The 23,022-nt window shown below is 43.4% G+C and overlaps 1 protein-coding gene across 1 annotated transcript in view; it reads left to right on the plus strand.

Annotated features, from left to right (window-relative positions):
• LOC122064788 (ATP-dependent DNA helicase Q-like 2) overlaps nt 1-23,022 on the plus strand; it is a gene marked incomplete at its 5' end in the record, with an annotated part of 99,771 nt that overhangs the window by 46,544 nt on the left and 30,205 nt on the right. The window contains 1 exon segment of the mRNA XM_042628538.1: nt 21,810-21,874. Within this exon segment, the coding sequence (XP_042484472.1) occupies nt 21,810-21,874 (65 nt within the window).

Consider the following 23,022-nt stretch of genomic DNA (forward strand, 5'->3'; position numbering starts at 1 on the left):
AAAAAAAAAAAAAAAAAAAACAATAGCAACAAAAAAAAATAATAATAATAATTCCCTTTCAAGGAGTAACCTAGAGATCAATCGACTGTTGTCGGAATCTGCCCTCACTGCTCAGGCCTCTGAAGCTGTTGTCCATCGTGCATGTACCGCTGGTCCATCGGAGACCTTTGCGACCATCGATTGCAACATTCTCGAAGCTTACGACCCTAACTGACATCGAGGGATCTAATGACCCTTCTCCGTCTGACGTTGAGTCCTGCTCCAACCACTTTGATCTCCTCCATCCCTGTTGGACAGGATGGTCTTGAGTCACTTCCTGATTCGACCTGGCTGCCTGCACCCCCTGTTTCCTCTCTGCCACCGCTTCTTCCTCTCCACAATTCTTTCCCCTCTTCTGCTAACCCCCCTCTCTTCCTGCAACCCTCGTGCCCCCTTATCCCTATCTGGTGATACAACCTTAAATCGGGCCTTTCCTATAGACCAAACCGATCCGGTTCAGCCCTTTAGACCTTGAATCAATTCCTTCCAATACACCTGGTAAATACCTAGTCTAAATTCCCTGTGGACCACCCCCTTTACCCGGGGAACCTATACAACCCGACCAGACCCTTTTAAGCCCCTCTGACCCATCTCCCAGCCCTGACCCATCTAGCCTTGCCCGTCCTAGCTCTGACTCTTCAACCGGCTACTGACACGTCTCTGTCGGAACCCTCTCTCCTTGATCCAAACCCGACTCCTACCCCCTGCTTTGCTATTGCGTTTTGTTGAGAGCACTCCTTGCTCTTGTGCCATCGACAAGTCCCCTCACTTGGTTTCGTGCTGCTCTGCCGTCACTCTGGCCTTGGAAGGCCCCACTGCCGCCGCTGCTCGTGACCTCCTTGCTCCAATATTTGCACTGTTTTCCGCTTCCAGCTTGGCTACAATTGGCCAATTACCTGCTGCCACTGAATTGGTACCCCGCCTGCCGCCACTTGCCACTATTGAAGACTTGATGGAGCTCCCTCTGTTATGCCGCATGCCCCATCTGACGACCAATCCGTTATGGCCTTTTTGCCGGCCATGACAGATTCCCTGGATGCAGCTTCTGGCGGAATTGAGCTATCCACCCTCGCTGGCTCCAATCCTTCTGAGACCCCCAGTCCCTCTGCAGCCACGCCCGCCCCCCCCCCCCCCCCCCCTCTTAACCTCTAGTGAAACCTTCCAAAAGGAAAAATAAACCCTCCACCTTTTCTAAGCCTTCATCTAGGTCTAAGGTCACTCCTTCCCCTTCCTCCCCTATCATCAGCATACTCACCAATCCACCCCCTCTGATTCCAAGAAAAACCCTAAGCCTAAAACAAAACCTTAAAAACAATTAGGGTCCCACCAAAAAATCCTAAATATTGGGCCAACTGAATATTTGATTTGGGTCCCATATTGGGTTCCAAAAGAAGAAAACAACTACTGAAATTTAGGATAAGAGGAAGGTTCATTACCTGAAGTAAGCAGAAAAATAGTGAAGTAGGCACAAAATTCCCCTTCCCCTTCCTCTCCCTATCTTTCTTTCTTTCTCCCTTTCTTTCCTTCTTTCTTCCTTTCTTTCTTTCTTTCTTTTATAGCCCACACTTCCCCTTCTCCTATTCCCCCTCGATCTCTATCTCTCCTCCCTCATGTCTCTCTCTTTTCCTCTTATCTCTATCTCTCCTCTCACATCTCTCTCTTTTCCTCTTATTTCTTATTTCTCTCTCTCCTACACTCCCATGGTTCTCTCTTCTCCCCACTCCCACGGTTCTGTTTAAATGGGGTCGGTTCCACAACAATTAAAAGAAAAGAATATTTTAAAAATAAAAGAAAAAGAATTCAATTAAATAAAACCCCCTTGCTTGCTACTAACAAGATTTGAACCTAGGACCTCTAAATAGCCAAGGTACTAACCACTAGGCTAACTCATTAAGTCATTCAATTAAGCCTAACTTCAAATATTTAAGCAAGCTTAGGAAATAACATAAAAGAGATATCTATTCTAAGGTTCCAAAATTTGGGGCATTACAGGCCCACTTTTAAGGAGATTTTCCTGACAAACCAGGGGTTATGAGCTTGCTGGTTTTGCCATTCCTGCAGCCTGCGATAGGGAAAAGAAAGATAGAATCAAGAAGAGAAGAATGAGGAGATAAGAGAGTTGTGTTGTGACTATGAACAGTAACTTGAAGAGAAGAGGGGGGGAGAGAGAGAGAGGTATGGGAAGATCTCAGAGTTCACACTTTGAAAAATAAAATTCTATTCGACTGTCTAATCTGATTGTAAAATGTTTGAGCTGACAGGAAAAATGCCGGGATTCGAGTCATGAAAGTGGCCACTTTGCACAAAAATGCTGAAGGTTAGGAACATCTCCAAACTCACCCCTCCCAGGACCCCCTACATATGCTGAACCAACACTGGGTTGTGGCAGAGTATTTTTGTCTAATCTGATGGGGTGTTATATAAAAAACTCGAAGGAAAACACTTGGTAAACCTTAAACACTTCAAACAAATTCTTACAGAATATAATTCCCACCAAGTTACCTCATGGCATTAAACAGTAACACTAACTAGACTAACATTAATTAGTCTCAAAACAGAACTCTTTTTAGCTTATAAGTATCCTTATTTAACTCAAACAGCTAAGAGACTAATTTGTCTAATCCCTACGGACCTAAAATTTGGGCTGTATAGTTGGGCCGATGACAAATTGAACACTTCAAACAAGAGCACTTAACTAAGTACTAGTAAAATAAGACCAAATCTTGAGTTGGGCCTGCATTATAGGGTGTCTTGTTGTTCCGCAACTATATCCAATTGCCTGATTAGATAGCTTTTTCTTTTCCTTTACGGGCTGTAGTTTTTGTTTTCATTGAAAAAGGTAAATTAAATTTCCATTGATGATGAAAGAAAAAGCAAGCAACTGTAAACTCAGGTGCAGTACAAGCCTAAAGGCCAACAAGGGCCCTCAACAAACTGCTCAAAACTACTCTCCCGCATTACATGATCACCAAAGATAAATCTCTTTGAGCATGATATTTATTCAGAAATTTAACCCATCTATCCCTTATATTAAAAGTATTTGACTTTAAATTCTGGAACAGTGGAATACCAACTAAAAGGCAGCCACTTAGCTTTAGAAGCAGTCCTCTCAGCCGACTCCTCTATTCCCTGAAAGGCTCAAACCATATTTTCTTTTCAAATAGACCATAAATTTGAAAAAGGGATCATCTTCCATGGTTTTTCGATTCTTCCATCTGATGAACCTCCTTCCCACTCCATTAGCACCACAAAAAGAGAACTAGGGAAGAAAAAACTATCTCATCATCGAAAGAACACCTCTCCGCACTTGTGATCATAGTTGTCAAGGTGACCCAAGGTGATGGAGGGGTGCCTAAACTTGGATCCCAACATTTGCCAAGAGTGTTTTCCAACAATAACTCACAAACCAAACATCCCTATCGAACACCATGGTCTTGGGCAAACCAAGCAGTTTAACTCCCCTAAGGAAAATTTTGGCTACAAGTGAAGCATCTGATGTTTTGGAACATGGTATGAAGTGAGCCATCTTAGAGAAACGGTCCACAACAACGAAGATGAAATCGTGACCTCTAATTGTCCTAGGGAGTCCCAACATGAAGTCCATACTCAAATATGGACCTTTGCATTCTCTCTCAAATTTTTGTCTACGAAGGGTAATGCTTTTTTTTTTTATTGACTTGATTAGTGTCCACCTCCTAGCTCTTGCTTTTGACTTTCTAGGTTGGGAGCAATTGAGTCTGATCTTCTTCCCTTTATAGACAAACACTTAAGTATTTGATCTACCAAAATGTGTCACTTTAACATCAAAATGTCTTCCCAATAAAAAGTGTGTCAAATCCATGGGTAGAAACTTCATACCAAATAATGTCATGATACTCAGCAAATTGTAAAGGAACTAAGCAATGCTGACTAACAGGTATAGTGGTGTGATCTACCGAAGCAACCTTATAAGGATGCAGGTGAGGGTCCAACTTAAGACCGAATCGAGATATGATAGCTTGAGAAACCACATTCATACAACTCCCGTTGTCAATGATAACATCTTATAATTTTTATCCCCACACTGGAGATACTGGTTAGTAGCCAGAAATCCTTGGTCTTTGGTTGCGTGAACATACATATCACAACATTCATGCGGGTTGTAATCTCTCCAAACTTGTGGGACTCATCATCATTGGCCTCTTATTTAGGGTCATGCACACATTCTTCTTTAACATGTTCTGACTCTTCTTCACTCTTATTGTTTCTAGTGCAAAGAATACGAGTTGGGCATTGATAGGCATAATGCCCAACACCATTACAACGATAGCACATAGGTTTGTTACTATCCTTAGAACTCTTTGTAGTAGGTCTGCTGGAAGGCCTTAGGGAAGAAGGGGAAAAATCAGAATAAAGGGGGAAAAGAAAGGAATCACACCTCACATGTTGCACAACTCAAAGTAATTCTCATTCAAAATAAGTTCATCCTCCTTTTACACTATGTATATGCAAGTATGTAAAGAGAAAATACTAAGACTCCTACTTAGACTCTACATTGAAACTGACTTCTACTCTTACGTATCATATCCCAAAACAAATATGATAAAATAAACGACATATTATTAAACTAAAATACTACCAACCCTTGTTGGACAAAAAACCTGGGCTGGACCGATTCTTGTTGGCCCTTGGCTTCCACAGCTTGTCGTGGTGGTCCAACTAGGTAAGTGCAGCTGTATCTACATCAACTCTCCTCCTCTGAAAAGAACTCGACTCCGTCGAGTTTGGATGAGGTCCAAGAATGCCGTTAGAGTCAATGCGCCTGAGGAGAAAAGTACCAGCTGTCCTCTTGAGTTTGAGAGGGGGAAGATCCTCTGTTGGAAGGAACTTCATCTCAAGGCCATCTTGCTGGAAAGAATATATATTCTCATATCCACAGTGCTTGGCTTTCTTGTCGAATAACCATGGGCGCCCCAGAAGAATGTGATAGACTTTCAGAGGGAGAACATCACACTGAACCTGATTTATCAGTCCACAAATGTAATACGTGAGCAAACATCTTTCATTAATTTTCAGATTATTGTTGTTCACCCACCCAACCTTGTAGGGGTTCGGATGAGGCTCAATTCTCAGACCCAACTTGCGAACAACATCTTCAACAGCAATATTGGAACAATTGCTGGGGTCAATCACCGTATTACACAAGCTATCATTGCATCGCACCTTGGTCTGAAAGATACTGCGGCTGTGCTAATTGTCCTTGGGAATCTTTTCTGTAGTCAAAAGAGGAAGAATCACATAGATTGGTTGAGGCTCACCATCACTGTCACCATTTTTAATCTCATTAGGCTCACGATCACCTTCAACCTCCAGATTTACTGTCCATGTCTGAATCACATCGAGGTGGATAATACGGCCGGCTAGGTCGTGAAGATGCCATAAATGAAGCACTAGTCTGTGGTCTGTTGATTGACTTTTCCTGTGGAGATGACTGTGGCTGAATTGAACTAGGACCGCTAGGAAAAACATCTGTAAATGCCCTCCAATTGTATGGGCGTTTAGACTTTCTTCAACTTGATATGCTACTTGTATTGCATCTTCCATTATAGGTAGTTGGCTAGATGCAAGGGCAGCACTAAGTTGAGGGTGCAAACCATAATTGTGCCACCAGTACTTCTTCATCCCACTCAAAATCAGAACGAGTGGCCACATAATAAAATCTAGCAATATACTCTTTAACGGTCAAATTTTTCTGTTTCAACTATGCAAAGCTGAGGTGCTTGCATTGCTTGTAATCAGAAGGTAAGAATCTCCGATTCATGACTTCATGCATTTCATCCCAAGTAGTGACTAAATCAATGCCTCGGGTTCGGTTCTGTTGTTGCTTGATCCAGCAGACTCAGGCCATGCCTTTCAGTTTGGCCTCTGCAAATAGGATCTTTCGGGCCTCAGTCAACCCATATCATCTGAAGAGCGTCTTTAAGCTGTGAATTCAGTCAAAGTACAGTTCTGGATTGTTATCTCCATAAAATCAAGGACATCCAATTTTGCTGCTCTTTCCGCTCCATCATCATATCTACCAATTCCATATGGTGGTGGAGTTGGTGGTGGCAGTGGTGGTAGTGGTACTGACGGATCTTGTGGGGTGTGTTAAAAGAATCCCCAGATTGAATGAGACTCTTTCCTTTATCTGCTGCCACCAAACGATCAATAGAAACTTATATGGATCCCATAGAAACTTGCATGGATTCCATCATTGTCTTAAGGGAAATGACAATGGTTGTGAGAGCATCAATTTTTGCAGCAGTTTCTCCCTTATAGGAGTTCAGCTGTTGAACAACTTCACTATTGGCTACCATGGTAGAGATAGGCAAGATTACACTGAAATATGATGGCAAAACAGTAAATAAAGGAGGTTTAAAGAGCAATGGAAGAATGGTAAATAACGTTTTTTTTGCAAGGATGGCAGAATTGGAAATATTGGAAGTTCACTTTAAATCCAAAGGATTAATATCATGTATGCTCTTAAGGGTATACTTGGAAGTGACTAAAAAATTAGGACAAAAGGAGATAATGGAGGAAGGGAATGGTATTTCAGTAAATAAAAAGGTAATAAGGAGATGAAAGAGGGATCGAGGGGTGGGTTTTACCGACAAAGAAGGGATCTTCTCCTTGTTGGAGATGGAAACCTGAGTGATGTAGATCCCAATCATGGGATCCATTATCGAAGAAGGAAGAAGCAGCCTTGAAGCTATCACCCAGCCCTTGAAGTGCAGCTACCGCCCAGCGTAGGAAGCTCCCTTATGCTACTATTTTAGTTTCCTATTTTAGTAGTATAGTTATGTTTTTAGGAAGTCCTATTAGCTGCTATTTTGTTTCCTAAATTAGAAGATAGAGGTAGTTTTTATTTTGCATTAGTTTCTAATTTGATTTAGTTGCTATATTGATTCAGCTTCGATTTTCCTTAGTTTCTATTTTTGTGTCACTCTTCTATTTTGTAATTTTAGACCTCTTTATAAAGAGGGTCTGCTGTAGACACAAGACATTATTGAAATAATGAAGTTTTGCTTGCTCCATCTCGTGAGAAAGGTAGACAACAACTGGGATAGCTGTGGGTGAGATACCCAGACTGAGATGGCCAATATCCCACCCACGCCTACCCATCTTCTTCCCTTTTTCTCTGTTCTTTCTTTTAGTTCTCTTTATTTGTATTGTGAGGGAGAAACTAGAGCGAGAGAAGGCATCAGTTGAAGGTACAGCAGCATTCCTGAGTTGCAGAACAAGAACAGCCATTTTAGCTACCGGTTTTCCCCAAAAGTGAAGGATTTCAGGTGTAGCGACAGGACCTGTTCTTTCAACCTCTGTTCAGTATTTTTGGAAACCCTTCGAAGGAGTTAAGGACCATTCTAAGCGGAGTTATCGACCAGGTATTTACCCTCTGTTGCTTAGCCAGATCTCAGTTACAAACCCTCCCTCTATTCTAGCCAAAACCAGATCCGCCTGGGTTTTGTCTGCTGCTGTCGGTTTGTTTTCTGGATTAGCTCTTGCTGCTGCAAGTGCTTATTTTGGGGTCTATTTCTAATTCATTGGAATAAGTTTGGTCATATTAAATTCTGGTTCTGATTTCCTCCTATCTCTGGACCTTTTTTCTGATTTCTATTGAGACTAATTTGTAGAGTCAGATTTGAATTGGTTTGAGCTTAACATATTGGAGGTTGTTTACCTAGCGTAACCTATTTCTACATTACTAAGAAGCCACAAGTGGAAGATCGTAACCTATATCCCCTCTTCTCTTCTCTCTTTCCCTTGAAGTTCTGTTGCGCTCCATGTAGTCTGCCATTGAGCTCCACCTCATCTCTCCTATCCTTAAATGCAAATCTCTCTATCTCTCTCATATTGCTTTCGTTGATGATATCATGATCTTCTCTAAGGCCGTCCCCCTCTCCATTTCTACCATTATGTCCTCCCTTCATTCCTTTGAAATCTTCTTGGGCCTCCTATCAATCTTCTCAAATCTAATCTCTTTCTCTTTGGTGTCTCTGCTGAGACCCAACCCCAACTCCTTGGCATCACTGGCTTCTCCTTGCGCTCCTTACCTATCAAATACTTAGGCCTCCCTCTCATCTCCTCCAGACTCTCTGCCCATCATTGCTCCCCAATGCTTGATGTCCTCAGGAAGAGACTCCAACTTTGGAAAGGCAAGCTTCTCTCTTATGTTGGGCGTCTCCCCCTCATCAGATCGGTCCTCCAATCTTTATACCTTTATTGGTCTAGTATCTTTGTCCTCCCGGCTTCTACCATCAAATCTATTGAAAGTCTCTTCTGCTCCTTCCTCTGGAAGGGTTCCGACAACTCAAAGTTACAGAAGGTTTGTTGGCCTAAGAAAGTAGGAGGTCTTGGTATGAGAAGAATCAAAGATGTCAACTCTGTGGGTATCTTGAAGCTCATTTGGAAAATTGTGTCCAAGCATCGAAGCATCTGGGTCGATTGGGTCCACTCCTCTCTGCTTATTCACAACTCTCTCTGGACTACCCCCATCCCCTCTGATGCTTCTTGGATATGGCAAAAATTCTTAGCCTCAGGCCTCTGGCTCTTAATTTCATCTCCTTTTGTATTGGCAATGGCCAGTTTACCTCCCTTTGGATGGACCCCTGGTACCCTTCTGGCATTCTGTCCTCTCTAGTCACTCCTAAGACCATCTATTCCTCTGGCCTTCCTAAATTCTCTCGTCTCCTTTATTATTTCCCCTTTGGGCTGTTCACCCCTCCTCCCCCCTCTTGCAGACCTTTGGTCTTCTCTCCCTCCCATTCCCCTTGGTTATAGAGGCAGGGAAGACATGCATTTGGCTCCCCTCTTCTAATGGGTTGTTCTCTTCTGCCTCTGCGTGGTCCGTTGTGAGATCCTCTGGCCCTGTTGTTCCTTGGCGAAATCTCGTCTGGTTTAAGGGTTATATTACCCACCATAGCTTCATTGTTTAGAGACGTCTATCCAACTGCCTCCCAACCCAATCCTTCCTCATCCATTTCCACATCCCTGTAAATCGCTCCTACTGCCTTTGTCCCCTTGGCTTGGAGGATATCTCCTGCACCCTCTCCTCCTTGGTTTAGAAAGCTGTCCTCTCTCGATGCTGGCCCTCTAGAAGGCCTATTCTCCCTTTTGATAGGGAATGTATTTGGATCGATATGACATTTGTGGGCTCATCCAGTTGATACCATTGGAAACTTGCCTTCTCTGCAACCATTAACCACCTTTGGATGGAGTGGGACATCCGTAGATGGTCATCCAACTCCCGCTCTCCGGACAAGATTTGGACAACCATCTTCTTTGATGTTACTTCCAAAATCAAATCCCTCACACTCGCCCTGTCCCAAATTCCCATAGACATAGGCATATCATTGCCTCCTGGAACCTTCTGATTGACACCATCCCCCATACTTGAAGCCCCCCATCTCCTCCCGCTGCCTCCCCTCTTCCCCTGGTTGCTGTTCCCCCCCTTCCCCTCCCTTCCCCTCCCCTGGTTGCTGGTTTCCCCTTGGTCTTCTTTGGCTCTTGCTGTATTTAGCTTTTTGATGTTGTATTGTTTTGCTCCCCCTGGGCTTGGCTTAAGCCTCTCCCCTTTTTTTCCCCTTGTATTTTCTTCTTTGCTTTGGTAATAAATTTATTAATTCATAAAAAAAAAAGGTGATATGTTGCTATATATGTTATCGTTTCCTTTGATATGTTCTAAATCCTTGGATGATGTCTTCATCAACCCATCTTCTTCCTTGCTCAACAAACTCTCTCCCAATCCGCTTAATGGAACCTCCTCTAATCATCCTTATGATGCCATTAGGGGTCCCACTGAAGCTTTTCTATCCTCTTGGCGACAGCCGTAGGTATAGAGAACGAAGACATGAAATAAATGGGACTGTTTTGAGACGCACTCTTAACGAGTGTGAGCATAGTTTGGGGAATTCTTTTTATCATTAATGTTCTTCTGTATGTTGTAGCCTTGTATTGTATCTTCTCATTTTTCCAGAAATTGTCGCTCATCAATGACGGTGGACCATGGTGAAATGTTAAGGTTGCTCCATTGTGACCTAGTGGACCCAGGTTCCAAGTTGGAAACAGCTTCTCTGCGAAGTGGTGGTATTGCTGCGTAGATTATGATCCTCCACAGTGGCAGGAACCTTGTGCACTTGGTACATCCTTTTGTTGCTTATCAATAAAGGGTAAAAAGGGGGGGGGTCTGGTTAGTCTAGTCCATCTACAACATATTACTGTCACTCCGTATTCATACTGTGTATGTCCTTTCTGAATCAAAACATCCATAATGCCTTGAATGTCCACACATGCATTGCCATTAATGATCCATCACTGGTACTTGTAAGTTGTAACTGTACCATCCTTCTACCTTTAGGATATACCAATCTACCATACACCTATGGTTTAAAGTGTCGGTGCATATCATACCGTATCAGCCAATACGTATTGGTATTGATCGGCACCTGTACGATACCGTCGATACGATATATGTATTTTAAATTTTTTTTGTATACGATACACTTCGGTACTCATTGATACATACTGATACTCTCGATATGTACAATTGAGGCCCGAACAATTGAATTACATGCGTATCAGTTTGTATCGAACCGATACTCACCAATACGCAACTGATACCCATCGATACTCACTGAGTCATTGATACGTATCTATGAAATCCTTTTCACTTTAGAAACAGAGCTTGTTCTTCTCCCTGAAAATACTTGAGTTCCCAAAATTTGAAGCGCAACTGTACTTTACCCTATGGATTTCACAATATTGATTTACCATTCTTTTATGTCCTCCTTGTCTGAATTATGGCATACTGATGTTGATCATCTCATCTAGTTTATATCTGCAGAGTCCTTGCAGCCGTATAAGTGTCTTCCATTTGATTTGTCTATTCCATTTAATTCTTAATTTCTATTAGAATCATCACAACTAGTGTCATAATTTCAGTTTAATGTTTTTTGTCCTTGCAACAAGCACATGTGTTGATCCTTCCACAAAATTGAACATTGTATCTCATGTCATAATTGCTCAAGTTATTTCCATACCTTTTGTAGTGTTCTAGTAGTATTTTTTATAAGAAGTTGGATGGCAAGATCAAACAATTAAGCTTGTTTTACATCTTTTTTTGCTATGTTTGAGTAGATTTTGGTAAAACATTGCATCAAACATGAATTATTGCATCAATTTGTTCATAGATTTTAAAATTTCTTAGAAAGTCGACAATAGACCATTACTAGTAAGAAACCTCATGCTTTTGAACAATTTCAATTGAATCCACTCATCTCTCAGTACGGTGTTCTCCACAAGTGTTTATGTATGATACATGTTACATATAGTTTTTTTTTTTTTTCCTTGAAAAAGTCTATAAAAATGTGTTTCCAGTCCATTTACGTACGTTTCTTTAGCATATGTCCAATACGATACGTTACACCCTTCAATACATATCTTAAATTTTGCTGACCAATTTGACGGCCGATATCGATATTTTAATCCTTGCATACACCTTGGCCATCTTAAAGCATAGATAGTAGTAGGGAAAGCCTCCTTTATCCTGATCAAACAGAACTGCTTCAAGCATAGACTATAACGGACCCTAATTTCCATGAAATAGAACTACAAACATTCATAAATTGTGTGGGAAGCTGCATATTTGAAGAATCTTCTCCTAGGAGATCATTAAGACCAAGACCAAGATCATTGCCATAACATGGAGCCATGGTCTGCCAGTGATCCAACAAGCCTCTAACAACATCACTTGGGTGCTTCTAATGATGTAGCATCTGAAGTATGCCAAATAAAAGGAAGTCTCAGGGCGATGAATATCCTTTTGGGAGAGCACCAAATGTGTGGTAATGAATGTTTCACCATTGATAGGCAACAAATCTTTGAAATTACTTAGAGAAACCGTACTTTTTTTAGTGGCCCAAGAAATTGGCACTTTAATTTTAAAATCCGAGGGGTTGGTTTCTTGGGATACTGACCCAGATGAGGTCCTTCACCATGCTGAATTAATGTCTTCTAATGTCAATTGCTTTCATATGGTCTTTATCTGGCCTTCAGTTAAGAGACCGCCTATTCTTAATCTATTAATATCAGACCAATAGATAGCTGACATGTGGCATAAGGGGAATAAACACAGCTGTCCAAGGCAACTGTTAGGTGAGGGGTAACTGCATCAGATCGTGGAGTTCCCAAAATCCCCACCATTTGTTCGTGACACACTCATACTGAACCCAACCTCTCCTTTACGTGAGAATGAGGGCAACCCATTCAGGGAAGCTCCCCATGCCTAAGTAAGGGGATTGGTCAAGAAAGGATCACGACCCAACATTTTCGCTACCTTGGAGAACGAACAACCCTCTTTTAGGTAAAAACCTTACACGATAAATAGAGGAAGACCCGTAAGGTAGGGATACTTCACTATTTCATTCTATACTGCTCTCTCCTAACTCGTCTTCATTATTGTTGCAAGGATGACTTACTTGAGTGTCGCAGAGTCCCACCGGGAGTACGTTTCGGGCCTCTCTTAAGTTGATCTACTTGTGCCGGACAGAGATATCCACCGATCAGTTTTCAAGCGCAATAGATTGACACTGTCGGTGGGAAAAGAGACGAGCAATAGACTTAATATGGTGAGGAAGACTTCCCAGAAGAATAAAACTACCACACAAGCATCTAACATGAATCCAAATCCAATCGTCTTGCCACCTCCGATCGTGGACCCTGTCGCTGTGGGACAAGCTCATTATGGGCAAAGCCGTAGAACCCGACAATCCCAAAGCCGCTAGGCGAGCCAACCTAGCGGCTACTAAAGCCGCACACCTATAAAGGTCCTCCTCCACCACCTCCAACTTTGGCCACGAGTCAAGCACCGGTCACGAGAGCATAGTTTGACGAGTTGCAGTAGCAGTTCCGTTGGTTAGTGGATACCATCCGTGAGGCCTCTAAAGTCATCACTGAGGTGCATGACAAGACGGCTACGAGCCAAAGCTTGCACGCGTCACAGGATCGTGGGGACGTTCATAGCAGCTCTGGCTCAGCTAGATTAGGTTGTAACCCCCTTAATCGTGTGAGAAGAGAGCTAGATGCGGTCAAAGGGGTAAGGGCTACAACACTAGTGGCTCGGCCAGAACACCCCACTGCAGGGAGGCAGACGGGTCCCTAAAACAAATGATTCTAGACCTTCAAGAAGAAGTCGAAAGGGTTTGACAGAACTAGGAGGGAACCAAGGAACCAAAGATCACCAATGCTTCGGCCTTGGCTGACAAAGTAATGAGACACCCTTTCCCTATAGGATTTGGAATACCAAAATACGATACCTATGATGGCACCATGGACCCGGTGGGTCATCTAGAAGGGTTCAAGGCTGCAATGCATTTCTACCGAGTTTCCGAACACATTATGTGCCGAGCACTCCCCCTCACCTTTAAGAAGGCGGCCAGAACATGGTATAACCTATTTCTGTCGAAGTCTATTTATACCTTTCATGAGTTGAGCTAGGTCTTTGTGAGGGGCTTCTCGAGCAGTAAGGCCCTTCCAAAGAACGATGTTGACTTGATGGCCGTAAAGCAACGAAAGGGCGAATCCCTCTGATTATACATGAAGCGTTTCAATTGAGAGAAGCTGGAGGTGAGAGGCAACATAAACTGGAATTTGCAGCCCTCTTAAGTGGAATCAAAGACAAAGACCTCAGGCTCTCCCTTGCAAAAAGAGAGCCTCAGGACCTAGCTGACCTAAAAGCCCATTGCGATAAGTATATTCATGTGGTGGAGGTTATGGAGGAAGGCAACGAGGAAACAGGCAGAGAGACCAACAAAAAAAAGGGCCGAGATAAAAGAAAAAATTCCCTATGAGGGACGAGGCAAAAAATGTTGATCTGACAGAGATTCAGACCAAGCAAAGAGTCCATCCAAAAGATTTGAAAGTTATCCTTACCTATAAAGGTCGCAGATCTTGATGCAGATATAAGACCGAGCCAACTCTAACCTAAGGCGAGGCGAGCGTGTAGAGAAGCTCGCTGTAGTTGACATCATCGAAGGAGATAATAGTTGATAGGTCTAGGTTGGTGCATTATTGAGAGGCACAAGGCGTGACAAGATGACTAACTTCCTAAGGGAAAACTTGGATGTCTTCCCCGAGTAGGCACCCAGAATGGCAAATCCGAGCTGAATAGGCCTAGTAACTACCTATAATGGAGAAGACTGGGTTGGGTAGGCCGAGTAGCCACCCAAAATGGAAAAAGAGGACCTTGGTAGGCCCAGTAGGCACCTAGAATGGCAAGTCTGAGCTGGATTGGCCAAGTAACCACTCAGAATGGAAAAGGTCGAGTTGTGTAGGTTGAGTAGGCACTTCGAATGGCAAATATGATCTGAATAAGCTGAATAGCTACTCAGAATGGTAAATGGCAAGTTGGCTAGGCCAAGTAGCCACCCAAAATGGCAAATCCGAGCTGAACAGGCCGAGTAGCCACCCAAAACGGAAAAAGCAGAGTTGGGTAGGTTGAGGAGGCACCCAGAATGGAAAATTTGAGCTGAATAGGATGAATAGCCACTCAGAATGGTAAATGCCAAGTTAGGTAGGCCAAGTAGCCACCCAAAACGATAAATCTAAGCTGAATAGGCCAAGTAACCACCTAGAAATGGGGACGTTGGAAAAGATGGATGTCGGAATGACCGTCGGCTCCATCTCTTGAGTTGTCATGGCCACCCCCCGGTTGGGGTTCCTCGTCCTCTGCCACCTACCCCTGCCCTCATCCCTTATGCTTCTTCCTCCTCTTCAGCCCATCCTCCTTTAGGAGTTCCCTGGAACTCTCATTTCAAACGCCCGACCTCGTCCCCTGTCGAGAGCTTTCATCTCCATTATGTTCCCCTTGTCTTTCATGGAGAATCCAGTGTTGCTGTCTATCCTAAGGGATTGCTCGATTCTGAGGCTTCCTAGTGGAGTAATTCCCTGGTTGGTCACTTCCTAGGCAAGCGCACTCCCTTCCACATTGTGAAACTTTCCCTTTTAAAGTAATGGCGCCCATCTGGAATAGTCAGTACTTTTCTTCTCGATCATAGGTTCTTGTTTCGATACTCCGAGGAGCAAGATCGCCTGAGATGTTTGGAGGGATGTCCCTAGCTTGTTGGAAGAGCCCCTATTTTTCTCCGAACCTGGCATCAGAATTTGCTTCTGAATTATGTCGATTTCTCCACTATTCCCTCTGGGTTTCCCTTTTAGGGCTCCTGTTGCACTTTTGGTGCTCTGAGGGGTTAAACGCGATCGGGTCTGTATTGGGAACGCTCTGATGGTCGCACGAAGAGGAAGGATCATCTCGCCTATGCGAGGATATTTATTGAAGTAGCAGCTACTGATGCCCTTCTTTCATTTTCATTGAGGATGGTGATGATTTCTCCTTTCAATAGGCCGTCCACTACAATTGGAAGCCACCACAATGCCTCAACTGCCAAGTCTTTGGCCACGACACTAGTGCCTGCCCTCGTAAGCCTCCCTTCCACATTGTGAAACTCTCCCTTTTAAAGTAATGGCGCCCATCTGGAATAGTCAGTACTTTTCTTCTCGATCATGGGTTCTTGTTTCGATACTCCGAGGAGCAAGATCGCCTGAGATGTTTGGAGGGATGTCCCTAGCTTGTTGGAAGAGCCCCTATTTTTCTCCGAACCTGGCATCAGAATTTGCTTCTGAATTATGTCGATTTCTCCACTATTCCCTCTGGGTTTCCCTTCTAGGGCTCCTGTTGCACTTTTGGTGCTCTGACGGGTTAAACGCGATCGGGTCTGTATTGGGAACGCTCTGATGGTCGCACGAAGAGGAAGGATCATCTCGCCTATGCGAGGATATTCATTGAAGTAGCAGCTACTGATGCCCTTCTTTCATTTTCATTGAGGATGGTGATGATTTCTCCTTTCAATAGGCCGTCCACTACAATTGGAAGCCACCACAATGCCTCAACTGCCAAGTCTTTGGCCACGACACTAGTGCCTGCCCTCGTAAGCCTCCTGCCCAGCATTTTGACCCTATTAAACCCTTCCATTCGAGAGATCACTCGCTAATGACGGAGCCTGAGCCTAGCCCCCTTCCCCCTCTCCACTCGTCAACTAGTAGGAGAGGTAGAACTCGTAGAAGAAATGCCTCTTGTCCCACCACCGTCAGTCTGGCTGCTGCGTCCATCGAAGACCCGTAAGTCCGCTAAGAACCCTTACTTGCTGGTCAATACAGCATGGGGAACCTCTCCGACAACCTTGAAGTCCCATCGCTTCCTGTCGGATTGGTGACGGCGACGTCCAGAGTCACCCCATCGGTAACCATGCTTCAGAGGGTACGACTGATAACGCTGGCAGCTCTTCATCCTCTAACAATGCCTCGTCGAACCCCCCAACTCTGCAGACGAGGAGACCTTGCATTCTGATGGCAACCTTTCGACTGAGGAGTGGTCTGCTACTCAGACTCCTCTGTGAAGTCTCAGTTGATGAACCTGTCTCGGAAAAGTAGATCCCCTCCTCTCGAAAGTCCCCCTGTTATAGCCCCCTTTGTCCCATGTGCCCTTGCCACCTCATCTCCTTTGCCTTTGGCGCTGGATGAGAGTCGAGATTCCTCTAGACTCTTGTTCATGCTTCAACCCACTCTTTTTGAGCCCATTGAGCCCATTAAGCCGATTAACACTTCCCCCCTTTTGGCCCACTGCCATTCCTCCCATGACCAGGCCCAGTTATTGCGTGTGAACCCCGATGTTCTTAGCCTATTTGCTTTGGGTTCTTCCACGGATCCTATTCCGACCTGTGAGGATCCTTCTTCCTTGCCCAAAGGACCATCCTTTTTCGCCAAACCTGCTAAACCTTCCAAATTCGTGGCTCTGCATAATTCCAAAACCATTAAGCCGCTTGTAGTCAAGTCTTAATCTAATCATCGCAGTCCTTCCACTCCCCTTCCCCCTACTTTTCGATCCTACCAGAGGAGGAGATGGTCCCATCCCGCCCCTAGCTCTCTTGGCTCCTCCCCTGGGGAGCAATCGCTGCCCCTTTCTAACCTTGCCTAATGTCCCAAGGGTTCATTTAGAACTCCATGGGCCTTAAACCCCCCTCCCCCCCGTCTAAGCTTGCGGCGGTGAGATCCTTTATCAAAGAGCTTAGATCCTCCTATTGTCAAACTCACATCAAAGAGCCTTCTTTATCCAGAATTGACACCGCCGTAGCCCTTGGCTAGGAATTTTTGTCTAACCACTCTTCCCACCCTAACGGCCGCATTTGCTTCTTGTGGGACAAGTCCAAACTTCAGGTCTCCCTTTTATCTTCCTCCCCCTAATTCCTTCATCTTATTATCATAGACATTGCCCACAACTCAACCTTTTTCCTCACCCCAATCTATGCTTCTAACAGGGGGCTGACAAGGATACTTTCTAGAACGACCTTAGACTTATGTCCAATCGGACTGGCTCCCATCCCTAGGGGATCTGTGGTGACTTTAATGTGGTAAGATTCAGCCATGAGAAACAAAGTGGGAGAGGCCTAGACATTGCAAATGTAGAAGCCCTTAATTCTTATGGAACAATAAAAGGTTTGGGCAATCCCGGATTGCTTGTAAGCTTGACAGATTCCTAGTGAATGAAGCTTGGCTCACTGCATTACCTTCCTCTCATGCTTCTTTTGAAGCCTCGAATGTATCTGACCATAGCCCCATCTCTGTCCTTATCCAGGCTTACACCTCATTTTGCCCTAAGCCCGTCAAATTTTTTGATATGTGGACCTCCCATTTGGACTATCCTAATATTGTCAAAGAAGCCTGGCTGAAGCCTTTCCAAGCCTTCTCCATTCCCCTCCTGGCCTTGGCCAGAAAGCTGAGAAATGTCAAGGAAGCTCTTAAAACCTGGAACACTAACTCCTTCGGTAATATTTCTTCTCAAGTTATTGCTTGCAGGGATAGGCTCTCCTCCATCCAGATGTAGCTTCAGACTGACCATCTCAAGCCCTCTATTGCCGAGGAAGAAAAGATTGAAGCGGCTACCCTATCCACTCTTTTGGCCTAAGAAGAGAGTTTTTTGAGATAGAAATCCAGAATCAACTGGTTGGAGCTACAACTTACTTCCATAGATCTGTCAAAGCTAGAAACAACCTCAACTCTATCACCAAGTTGATTTTTCCTGAGGGGAACCTGGTTCACAGAGTAGATGAGATCAAAATGTTAGCTGTGGATCATTTTGAGAACCTATTTAGGCCTTCCATTAGTCCTGCCCCCCAATTCCGGATGGTCTCTTGAATAAGTTCATCTCTCTGCCTCCATGTCTTCTGTGCTTATGGCCATTCCCTCAGATAATGAGATCATTGTTGCCATCCACTCTCATAAGGCCAGTAAAGCCCCCAGTCCTGATGGATTTAGTATGGGGTTTTTCTCATCCTCTTGGGATCTCATTATCTGATCAAGGCAATCAGAAGCTTTTTCTTCAACCTAAGCCGGATTAAAGGGATCGACCACACCTTCCTTTGCCTCATCCCTAAGAAAGAGGGAGCTGAGGCTATGAATGACTTCCGACCAATCTGTTTATGTAACCTCTTCTACAAGTTCATTGCTAAGATCCTGACAAATAGGATTAAATAAGTGGTGGGCTCTCTTGTTAGCAACAATCAATCGGCTTTCATCCCGGGAAGAATCATCAGTGATAATATCCTCCTTTGCCACGAGATTGTTAGAGGATTTGACAGAAGGACTTACTACCCAGCTGCCCTTATAAAGATGGACATTTATAAGGCCTTTGACTCTTTGAGATGGGACTACATCATCATGGTCTTTAATTCCATGGGATTTCCCCTAGTCTTCTCTAGCTGGATTTATCACTATATTGCTGCCTCCCGCTTCTCAGTGTTGGTCAATGGGAGTTTGGCAGGGTACTTTGCCTCATCTGTGGGGATTCGGCAGGGCTGCCCCCTCTCCCCTTACATTTTGTGCCTGGCCATAGAGGTTCTTTCCAGAAGTTTGCAAGTGGCCACTGATCAAAACCACATCTCTATCATTCCCAAATGTAAAGCTATCAAGCTTATTCACCTGACGTTTGCTAATGATTTGATGATCTTTTGCAGAGCTGACTCCTCTATGTAGAACATTATGAGTTGTTTAAACCTCTTTTCTTCTTTGTCTAGTCTCCATGTCAATCTGGCTAAGTCCGCTCTTAAGCCAGCTTGCTGATATTTGGAACTCCCTGCCAGTCATCTCCGACTCCCAGAGGCAAAGACAAGATTCTACTATTTGGATGCCCTCTTCATCCAAGATCTTCTCCACCAAGGCTGCTTGGGATTTTGTCTGAGTCCATGGTCCAGACACCCCTTGGCACAAGCTTATTTAGTTTCCGCATCACATTCACTGGCATAGCTTCATGGCCTAGAGAGTATTCACCAACTCATTGCCTACGCATAGTTTTCTCATCCATAGAGGCATCCTAGCTGATCCGATGTGTATCCTATATGTGAACGAGCCGGAATTTGTAGATCACCTTTTCTTCGCTTGCACGGTCTCCAAATCCATCTGGAAAATGACTCTAGCTAAATGTTGGTCTGTCAGTAGAAGAATCCTCCCTTTTCATAGAGAATGGATATGGATGGATAAGAACTTCCGTGGCAAGTTTATTTGTGACTTGGTGGGAAAGCGCGCCTTCTGTGCAACAATCAATCAGATCTGGATGGAAAGAAATAATAGGAAATGGACCTCCAACTCTCGCTCTCTGGATAAGATTTGGTGTTCCATTTCCTTCAATATCAAAGCAAAAATCTCTCGGATGCCCTGTTGTAATCCATTTATTAGGAATTGTCATATTGTTCATTCCTGGGAGCTGCCTAGTCCATTAGCAAGAATGCCCCCTCACATAGTTTTTAAGGCGGTAAGGCGACGGAGGCGTTTGAAGGTCTTTCGGAGCGCCTTAGCGATAAGGCGGGCATAAAGCGTCGCCTTATCGACTAAAGCGTTCCTATGTAATTTTTTATAAAACCAATCTATTTGGCTCAAATCCTAGTTGAATCCTATTACTCATATGTTAAATAAATATTAAAGGTTCATATTCATACCAATGTAAGATATTCATCAAGAAAACAAATCAATAAAGTGAATAAACTAAGTTCATCTTTATCAATTATCAATCATCAATCATCAATATTCAATCATCAATCATCATAACATATTAACATATAATATAAATACATAATTATGAAACAAAATTATAAATATAAAGAAAAGAAGACATAAAAAATACAAGTATTTATTATACTTACCTCTATGATGCCAAAATGAGTGCCTAAGCCCTAAGGTCATCCACTATATTTCTACTCCTGTCAAAGAAGAATGAAGCTCACCACTGCCGGAGCAAAATGGTCGCTTGGATCAGTGGTTCTTCCTTGTTCCTTGATTCCTTCTCAAAGCCCTTTTTTAAAACCCTTGACAAAATCCAAACCTTGTTTGTGAATCGTGTTTTTGTTTTGTTTGTTTTGGTTATTTTTGGTGGAGTAAAGCTGATCTCATACATCTCAAGTGTTAACAAAACCATACACCTACTACTAAAAAATCTATATTTGGAATCTTCATCAAGTAATTTTAAAATGCGTTTAAAAAAAAAAAACCCATAAGGCGCCACTTCACGTAAGGCGGAGCACTGCCTTACCATCTCTAGACCGCATCAGCGCCAAGGGGCTACTAAGGCGTTGTCTTACCAGCGCCTTAAAAACTATGCCCCCTCATCAGCTGGGCCTTCTCTTTTCTCCCCCCTTTTTCTAAGGGCTGTATGTTTTTTCTTTCTCCTTGGTAATGAATATTTATTCACAAAAAAAAAAAAAAAAACCACCTAGAAATGGCAAAGTTTGAGCAATATGAGACGAGTAGAACCTTAAAAGGAGTTCAAAGTCCCGTGGGAGAACCTCGGTCAAAGAAAGAGAAAGAGGAAAGTCAAGCTCTTACTCTTTTATGGCTCATAAAGGGCCAAAAGAAGTAGGGGCATATAATGTACCTAAAAGTATCACACCAATAGATAGCCGATACATAGCATGAGGGAATAAACACAGCTGTCCAAGACGGCTGTCAGAGGAAGGGAAACAACATCATATCATGGAGTCTCTAAAAACCACACCATCTGTTCCTGACGCACTCATACTCAACCCCAGCCTTTCCTAAACGTCAGAATGATGGGAACCCATTTAGGGAGGACTCCCCACGCCCAAGTAAGGGGTCTAATCAAGAAAGGATCACGACCCAACCTTTTCATCACCTGGGAGAACGAAAGACTGTCTTTTAGGTAAGAAACTTACACCATAAATAGAGGTAGACCCCTAAGGTACGGATACTTCACTATTTTATGCTATACTGCTCTCTCCTCACCCCTCTTCATTACTGTTGGAAGAAAGACTGATTTGAGTGTCGGAGAGTCCCCCTCGGAGCATGCTTCAGGCCTCTATTGACTTGATCTACCTGTGCAGGAAGATATCCACCGATAATTTTTCTGACGCAACAGGTTGATATAGCTTTGTCCCCCATTTGTTCATGGATGTAAAATGGTCTTATTTAGTTTTCGTTGTGAGATGTGACATAAGGATAACTGATGTTGGTCAACATCTCTCTTCTGTCTACAAATTAATTATAATGAATAATCCTTTAGTGCTTCATCGAATTTATATACTTCATTCTGTCTTTCCCCTTACTGCGCTTAAATGATTTTTGTAATTATTAATAGTGATAATTGGTGGATTCACAATATTACCAATTGCTTTGGATGGTTTGACTCCCAGGTTATGATTTAAAGAGAGAGGAAGTAGAGCAGCTCATTGTCCAACTTGTATTAGATCGTGTTTTGGTAAGACATTTTTATTCTTGATTATTGTATCAAATTGCAAAGGTTGTATCATCTCCACTATTGTTTTGGTGCATTGCTGAAAATATTAGATAAATTTGAAGATTCTATGAACTAATCAACATTGAAGAAGTCTAGAAACAAGATATTTTATTATTAATGTGTTGTTTGTCATAGTGTAGTACTGCGCGAGGTCAAGGTAGTGAATTCCCAATTACAATTGGGTTGATAGTTCTCAATGCACTAGGTGACTCAATTCATTGGAGGGGGTAAAAAACTAGGGCAACACCAATAATGCCCTTAAGTGTCACTTAGACGATCAAGGATCCAAAAAAAAAAGGAGCCTGGATGCGTAGGTGGTACTGATCAGCTTTAAGCCCTCCCCTTTTTTTGGGGTGAATAAATTATTCATTACCAAAGGAAAGAAAAAGGGGGATATACAAGCCCAAGGGCAGAAAAGGAAAAATGAGCCAACCTCAAAGCGAGGAGAGGGGAAGGCCCCAAGAGACAACAATAAGCTTGTTCTTTGGGTTGTCGAGAACCGGATGGTGGCGGAGCAGCTGGATTCTTGAACCAACCTCAAAGAAGTTGGCTGCCCAAATCTTGTCGAAAGAGCGAGAGTTGAAAGTCCATCTACAAAGATTTCTCTCCATCCATAGATGATTATTGATGGCACAAAAGGCAAGCTTTCCAGCAAATGTCATAGATTGAAGCGCCGACAAATGTCATTTAATCCAAATCCACTCTTTACACAGAGGCAAATATAATCTCCTATCAGGCCAGCAGAAATTGAGGACCTTTTTCCAGATAGAGGAGAAAGGGGTGGCTGAAGAAGAGATTACTGGTATCTCCAATTCAATTTCAGCAAAGGCAGTAGGAGGGAGGGACAATGATGTTACTATGTCGAAGGAAGGATTGGGTAGAGAGGCAGTTAGAAAGAGCTCCCCAAACAGTGAAGCTGTTTATGGGAATGAGACCCTTAAACCAAACAACCTTATGCCAGATCACCAGAGGGAAGGGGAGTGGATGAAGTTCCAAGCAGAGGAGGAGCTGAATTTTTCAGAAGGGGAAGACGACCACATGATTTTATCACCCTGGGTAAGGGAACCTAGAGGGAGAGGGGGAAGGGAGGGCTAGATGCCAATTAAGAA

Source organism: Macadamia integrifolia, unplaced genomic scaffold, assembly GCF_013358625.1.
Source record: "Macadamia integrifolia cultivar HAES 741 unplaced genomic scaffold, SCU_Mint_v3 scaffold1764, whole genome shotgun sequence".
Classification (NCBI taxonomy): Eukaryota; Viridiplantae; Streptophyta; class Magnoliopsida; order Proteales; family Proteaceae; genus Macadamia; species Macadamia integrifolia.